This window comes from Myotis myotis, unplaced genomic scaffold (genome assembly GCF_014108235.1).
Source record: "Myotis myotis isolate mMyoMyo1 unplaced genomic scaffold, mMyoMyo1.p scaffold_m19_p_8, whole genome shotgun sequence".
NCBI classification, from domain to species: Eukaryota; Metazoa; Chordata; class Mammalia; order Chiroptera; family Vespertilionidae; genus Myotis; species Myotis myotis.
In genome coordinates, this window is record NW_023416390.1 from 87,256,239 (window position 1) to 87,263,954 (window position 7,716).

The 7,716-nt window shown below is 60.5% G+C and overlaps 1 protein-coding gene across 1 annotated transcript; it reads right to left on the reverse strand.

Moving 5' to 3' along the window:
• Positions 1–2,570: 2,570 nt before the first annotated feature.
• On the reverse strand, positions 2,571–7,224 carry TEX51 (testis expressed 51). Its single transcript, XM_036320683.1, is given in 12 exon segments — positions 2,571–2,688; positions 4,536–4,629; positions 5,028–5,099; positions 5,632–5,700; positions 5,703–5,938; positions 5,940–5,987; positions 5,989–6,034; positions 6,161–6,244; positions 6,335–6,352; positions 6,556–6,645; positions 6,860–6,934; positions 7,032–7,224. Coding segments are annotated over 12 exon segments (1,143 nt in total).
• Positions 7,225–7,716: the final 492 nt, after the last annotated feature.

Consider the following 7,716-nt stretch of genomic DNA (forward strand, 5'->3'; position numbering starts at 1 on the left):
TCACTCCCCTAGGTATATACCCAAGACAACTGAAAACATATGTTTACACAAAAAACTTCTCCACAAATGTTCACAGCAGCATTATTCACGGTGGCCAACAAGTGGAATCAGTCCAAATGTTCATCAGCTGGTAAATGCGTAAACAAATGCAGCAAATCCACACCATGCGGTAATTCAGCCTCAGAAGGAAATGAAGCTCCCATTCAAGGTGCAACACGAGTTAACGTGGAAAACACCATTCATGCTAAACGGAAGCAGCCGGACACACACATTGCATGATTCCATGTATGCGAAATGTCCAGAATAGGCAAATTCATGGAGATTAAAAACAGTAGTGGTTGCCCCGGGGCTGAGCTGGGAATGGGGAGTGACTGCTATTGGATGTGAAATATTTTGGATGCATGAATCATAGTTATTTTAAAATTTATTTCAGGTGACTCTGATATCTGATCACTTGTAGGTTTGTTTCTATTGTCTGAATTTTCTCTTGATCCCGTTTCTGGTGTGCCTGTTCATATTTAATCCTGGGCATGGGTATTGAAAATGCAACGTGGTGCCTCTACATGACATTATGGACTGTCGTCCCCAGCAGTGATATCGACTAAGAATAGGCATTTTTAATTTTGTCAGGGGCTGCGGGGCCCTTAGGCTGAGCTCCAAACTCTGTAAGAATTGATCTGCCTCTGCTGCACCCCCTCTTTTATAAGGCTATTCTCTTTCCAGCCCAAACCGGTAGTAGTGATCACAGTGTCTTCCTATGTGGGTCAGGAACGCTGCTATTTATTTCCCTGACATACAAATCTCTGATACATTGCATCTCAGATGCTTTGCTTGATTTCTTGGCCCAACGCCCTGTGCTGTGAACAACAGGCCGACATCTCGGGATGCCGGAGGAACAGGTGCTGTGGGTTGACTTTTCTGCACCTGTGTACTTTCGGGGACTTGGACCCCTCACATTGTCGCAGCAAGCTAGTCCCCCAGCCTGTGTCCTCAGAGCAGCGGGACTGCAGGAAGCTCTGCTGGCCTCTCCACACCGGGAGCCTCTCAGCCCACCTGTGCCCATACCTGCAGCGGACTGAGGGCTCTCCCAGGAGGGGGAGTGCTGGGGACCCCGCTCCCTGCAGAGCTCGCCTTGCCCGCCCGGCCGGGCTGTGGGCGTGTGGGACTGCCTCTCCTGGTGTCTAAAACCAGCTTTTCGTTTTGTTCTGCTCTTTTGATTTATTTTATTTTGAGTTGCCCTTGGTGAGAGCCTTGTCTGCTATGGGCCTCTCTGTCCTAGTTGAAAGCAGAAGGCCTCCAGAGCTTATATTTGGACGCAACATTTCTTAGTTTTTCCACTCCAGCAGAACACCATCTAGTTTTCATAAAAAGATGCCTGCAAATAAAAAATCTGTTGATAAGAGATACACACAGACATACACACTCATACTTCATATAAACTATACCCGTGATTTCCTACTTTTACTGCACGCATCAAAAACCTTGCTCTGGATATTTTTGAAGTAATGGTCCAAGTCCACATTGAAACACAAGCAGGAAACCGCCACCGCCCTACGTCCTGGTGGTAAAGGCCTTCGAGACACGCAGAGAGAACCAGTCTCCTGGGCCCGTGAGCACCGTCGCTGGGCTCTGGCCCAGGCCCTCCAAGGGGCTTTGAGGATGTCCTCACCATGTGTCACAGCTGTGTCTTTGGAGTGTGTCTGCTTCCCCCAAACGCCTCCATCTGCAGACCCTTCCCTGGCGCTGTGAGGAGGAGGGAGTGTGGAGCTGGGTGGGAGGCACCTCAGCTCCCAGCACAGGGAGTCATGTCCGCCCCACCCACCGTCCTTCCCTCCCCATATCTGTCTCCCTTCCTGGATCAGGGCTGTCTCCGCAAAACCTCCCACTGCCTCTCCTGTCCGGCTCCCTTTGGGCCTGCATGGGCTTGGGAGCCTCCGTGGACCTGACCTGCCACCGCCCTCACCTGGCCTCCCCCTGGGCCATACCACGGTTCTGGAAGTTGCACAATCCCATCAATGTCACTCCTGCTTCCACGCCTCTGCAAGCCTGAGCCCATCATAAAACACTTCTCCCTTCCTGCCCTCTGTCTCTCCCACTTGCAGACGCTGCCTCAGGGAGGCCTTCTGGGATCCCTGGCTGGGTGAGCTGGAGGTCCCCGTGGAGTTCCCTGCCCAGGTTGCTGTTTATGGTTAGTTTGCATCTCACTTCAGTCACCGGGAGTCCTTCTGCCCCAGCCCCAGGAGTGGCCCTACTGTGGGATGTGCTGTAAGAGCCAGCCGCTTCCCGCCACAGGGCGGGCACTGGCAGGCCTGAGGAAGCCAGAGGCCTGGGCTCAGGAGCGGGGCTCCGCTGAAGCAGGATTGCAGAGGCTTGCAGTGGGGGAAGGGAACTGAATGTGGGTCCGCAGCACAGGCAAGTGTGGGATGGCAGATATGACACCAGGGCTCCAGGGTCAGGACACACCCTGGGAAAAGCATGGCATCCGCCTGTGTTCAGATGGGGACACTGAGGTGCAGAGGGGAACCCAGAACATTAGAATCTGAGCCAGGAATGGAGTCCAGGTTCTGGACTCAGATCTGCTTTTCTTTGGCACCAGGAGCCAACCTGCTCTCAGAGCCCGGGGCCTGCGTGCACTCGGGGCTGTAGAGGTCCTGTTTAGTCCCAGAGAGCCTGGCTGAGGCTGGAGGCCTGCAGCATCAGTGGGGAGGGCGCAGGGCTGAGCGAAGGGCCAGAGTGGGGCCTTGGGGACACGGTTCCGTTCAACCTGGAAGCCTTGGGGGCCGACAGAAAAGGACATGGAAGGAGATGGAGCAGGCGGAGGCCAAGCCTGTGGAGGGCCAGGAGGGAGATGGAGCAGGAGGGAGATGGAGCAGGAGGGAGATGGAGCAGGAGGGAGATGGAGCAGGAGGGAGATGGAGCAGGAGGGAGATGGAGCAGGAGGGAGATGGAGCAGGAGGGAGATGGTGCAGGAGGGAGATGGAGCAGGAGGGAGAGGAGCAGGAGGGAGATGGAGCAGGAGGGAGATGGTGCAGGAGGCCAAGCCTGTGGAGGGCCAGAAGGGAGATGGAGCAGGAGGGAGATGGTGCAGGAGGGAGATGGAGCAGGAGGGAGATGGAGCAGGAGGGAGATGGTGCAGGAGGGAGATGGAGCAGGAGGGAGATGGTGCAGGAGGGAGATGGAGCAGGAGGGAGATGGAGCAGGAGGGAGATGGAGCAGGAGGGAGATGGTGCAGGAGGGAGATGGTGCAGGAGGGAGATGGTGCAGGAGGGAGATGGTGCAGGAGGGAGATGGAGCAGGAGGGAGATGGAGCAGGAGGGAGATGGAGCAGGAGGGAGATGGTGCAGGAGGGAGATGGAGCAGGAGGGAGATGGTGCAGGAGGGAGATGGAGCAGGAGGGAGATGGAGCAGGAGGGAGATGGAGCAGGAGGGAGATGGTGCAGGAGGGAGATGGTGCAGGAGGGAGATGGAGCAGGAGGGAGATGGAGCAGGAGGGAGATGGTGCAGGAGGGAGATGGAGCAGGAGGGAGATGGTGCAGGAGGGAGATGGAGCAGGAGGGAGATGGAGCAGGAGGGAGATGGAGCAGGAGGGAGATGGTGCAGGAGGGAGATGGTGCAGGAGGGAGATGGTGCAGGAGGGAGATGGTGCAGGAGGGAGATGGTGCAGGAGGGAGATGGAGCAGGAGGGAGATGGTGCAGGAGGGAGATGGAGCAGGAGGGAGATGGAGCAGGAGGGAGATGGAGCAGGAGGGAGATGGAGCAGGAGGGAGATGGTGCAGGAGGGAGATGGAGCAGGAGGGAGATGGAGCAGGAGGGAGATGGAGCAGGAGGGAGATGGAGCAGGAGGCGGCCAAGCCTGTGGAGGGCCAGGAGGGAGATGGAGCAGGAGGCAGCCAAGCCTGAGGAGGGCTGGGAAACTCCCTGCCAGCAGCACAGTGGCCCAGGTGGACATGTTGGCCAGGCCCCGGGCAAACACAGCTGGGTGTGGTTTGGAGCCTGTTTCGTGGTGGTCTTAACCAGCGCTGTTCTGAGTGCGCCATCAGCTGGCCTCCCTCTGCCCTCCCTCCGCCCTCCCCCCCCCCCCCCCCCCGGAGCCACTGGGACCCCTGGGGAAACACAGGCCAGCCCTGGACTCATCTCTGGTGTTGTTATCAGGCGAGCTGGGTGAGCCCGTAGAGCTACGACTGTGGGACCAGGGCAGTGGACGGTGCTCGTGGAGTGGGAGGGTGGTGGGCAGCGGCGGGAGGGACAGTCCCTGCGGACCGCCTGGGAGGGTCCATTGTGCTGCATTTGCCGGGTCCCAGCAGGAAGCAAGGAGTGCAGGAGTCAGAACATGGGGGGCGTTTAATGAAGGACTTTACAAGGCACAAGCTCCTGCCTCAGAACCCAGAGCTGTCACCTTGCCGCGCAGGGGGTCCGGGGAAGGGGCTTCCTGGCAGCGCGGGGGACCCCTGCTCACCTCTGGGGGACAAGCAGCCTGCTGGGTCCCTGCTGAGAGCAATGCACCGGGTTTGCACCCCGACCTCTGTGGCCCTCACCTGTCCTCAATGAGGGCCAGGCACCCCGATAGCCGGTGCTTCTGAGGGCGCAGGGGCAGCGGGGCAGGGTGTGTCCGGGGAGGGGCTATAGCAGCTGTGGGGAGAGGGAACCTGCTGGATCAGGTGGGAGCCTGGGAGCTTTGCTGCCTCTGTGCCCTGCCCTGGCCCCCTGTGTGTCTGTCTGCTCACTCTGGGTGGGGTTGGGGGTGGGGGTAGGGGAGGCGAATGGGTCCCAGCCCTGATTCCCCTCTGCTCTGGGTGCCAGGCCCTGGGGTCAGAGTTGGAGCCTCCAGCCATGCTCCCCCCAGGGCAGGCCCAGCATCCCATCCTCGGGAGCCCTAGAGCCGAGCAGGGGTGTCCTCCAGTACCTCTTCTGCCTGCTTCTTGTGCCAGAAAATGTACCATCTGGGCCAGGGAACAGGTGGAAATGGGTCAGTCCAGGAGCAGCGGGTCTGCGTTGGGGATGCGGGGCTTGGGGAGTCACTCACCCACCTCCAGCGACGACTGCCAGGGCCAGAGTGACGCAGAGGCTCCCAGCCCACAGGAGAGTCTGCTGGGTCCAGCCTGGGGGGGGGGGGGGAGGGGGGCGGTGACAGAGGGGCCAGGGATTTGGGGAGCAGTCATGGTGTCTTGGCTCAGAGAGAAAGCCACCCTCTTTCTTTGCTTCATTCACCGGCTCAGTCAATTGTCTGCAACTACTTACTGAGCACCAACTGTGTGCCCAGCAAACTCCAAGATGAATGAGACATGGCCCCTGCTCTCCAGGAGGGAGACAAGCAAGCAACTGCGTGTGGCGCCCAAGGGAAGCAGGACAGGATGGGGCCCAGGGGCAGGAATCTGAGGAGGCTGACGAGCCAGCCCAGGGGGCTGGAGCTGGTCAGGGAAGGTTTCTTAGGAAACAGGAGTTCTGGCTGACTTTGAAAGACAAGTGGGAAGGCAGTCCCGGCCAAGGGCACAGAATGTTCAAGGACAGAAATCTAAAGCTGGCCAGTGTGGCTGGGATCCCGGAGCTGGAGGTGAGCAGGGGTGGCTTACACAGGGCCCCCGAGGACGGTGGACTTTATGGGGGGGATTGGGAGCTACTGAAGTTATATACAGGGAGTGTCATCGGCAGCTTTTCTCTTGAGAAAAAGTTCTTTGATTGCTGAGTAAGATGTGACCGGAGGGTGTTGTCATACTGCGGGTGAGAGGTGAGGAGGCCTGGAGGAGAGGGTGGGTGTTGGAATGAAAATATGGCAACACATTCAAAAACTATTTCCTAAGACTTGATGGTTCCATGACTGGGTAAGGGGGGGGGGGGTGCGATTTCTGGTTCAGGGGTTGAGCTCTTAGAGCGGGGCCGTTTGCTAAGAGAGCCCCCAAGGGGAGAGCAGATCTGGGGGTGGAGAGGGTGTGGGGCTGTCAGCCTGCTGGCTTTGTGGCCGAGGGAGGCGTCCAGGGACAGGCGGCTCTGGTTCTGCAGCGGGCCATGAGGAGCTGAGACATCTCGGAGGTGCCACCTTCACGGTGACAATGGGGAGCAAGCGCAGGGCCGGACAGAAGTGCAGGCGATCGGGGAAGAGACAACAGGGACGAGGGGAGCGGGGTGGGGGGGTGCTGAAGCCAGATGGCCACTGGCCACTGACCTGGGCAGAGGGTGGGGTCTCTGCAGGTGAGGAGGTGTGCTCTGCAGTTGACGCAGTTGATGACCTCCAGTTTAAAGGGCAGGTCTGCGAGAGGGGGGGCAGGAGCCTTAGTGAGGGCCGGGTGCCCCTCACCCAGGCCCAGGCCCAGGCCCAGGCAGGGTCCCCAGTACTCACCACAGGAGCTGTTGCAGGCTGCCCGAGGGTGAGATGGTGGAGAAGATGAGGTGCCAGGGAGGCAGGCAGAGCCAGGAGGGGTGGGGTGTGGGCAGGAAGTGGCGCTGGGAGGTGTGGACAGGCACCCGGGAGGGGGCAGGGATGGGGGGCGACTGGACTCTGCTCCCAGCCTCAGGGCTGAGGCAGGCGAAGGGCTGGGCGTGGTGGGGAGCCCTTCTCACCCTGCTCCTTCAGCTCCTCGGAAGCCCTGCTCAGCCTCTCAGCAAACAGCTGCTTCTGGACGTGCATCTCGCCCAGGAGCGACGGTCTGTCTGGGCGCGTGGGAGGGAGGGAAGGGGCGCAGGCCGCCTGCGTCTCAGAGCAGGTCCACCTCGCAGCTCAAGACTGGGGATGCCTCCCGGCTTCTCCATCATGGACTCCAGAGGGACGCCCCCGACGGCGGCTGTGCCCACCCTCAGCACACCTCCCTCCCAGGACAATGGGTCTTCTGGGGAGGCCTGGGCCTGGGACACGCGGCCTCCTCACCGGCGCGGAACTTCCCAATGGCTGTGTCGATGTGAGCGAAGAGCGCGGCCGCTTCCCGCTCCAGCTGCTCCCGCCCTGGATGGGACACGCCAGGAAGGAAGTCAGGGCGTGAGCGCTCGGCCCAGGCGCAGGGCCAGCCTTGACCCGGTCTCCGCCATGCGGCGCGCCTCACCCAGGTACCCGGGCTCCGGGACGGGCGCCTGCAGCAGCAGGGAGCGGAGGCTGCGGGAGAGCTCCCGGGGCGGCCCGGGGCCCCACAGCACCCGCAGGTCATAGTCCAGGAGCAGGGGCAGCTCCGGCCAGCAGCGGAGGCAGCTCTCCGCGCCCGCGGCGGGCAGAAGGCAGCCCAGCAGGACCAGCAGCATCTCGGGGTCCTCCCTCTGCTTTCCGCCGCCCCCAGTTCCACAGGGAACACCGGCGCCCGGTCTCCCTGGAAACCGCGTCCTCTTTGCGAACAAAGGTAAATTCCGATGGTAAGGCGAGGGCAGCCGCGGCCAGCACCAGGCTTTGCTGCCAGACAGGGGCCTCTGAGGATGCCCATCTGGAGGTTTCTGTGCTGCTCCAGGCTGCTCAGCTCTCCGGGTGGCGTTTGCCACGCGTGAGATGGCCTCCCAGCCTGGAATGGGAGAGTCAGAGAGAGCAGCACGGAGAGAGGGCGAGGTGTGCAGGAATCCGAGTCCCTTTTCCACGACGGAGAGCTCAGCCACGGGGAAGCCTGGGGGCAGGCACCTTTGTCATGATGCGTGTGCACTGGCAGCAGCCTTGCAGTGGCCCAGAGAGAGGGGCCCAGCAGCTCCCCCAGCACAGTGGAGGCAGCCAGACACTCAGCCAGGGTGGGAAGTGCAGTGAGCAGCGTC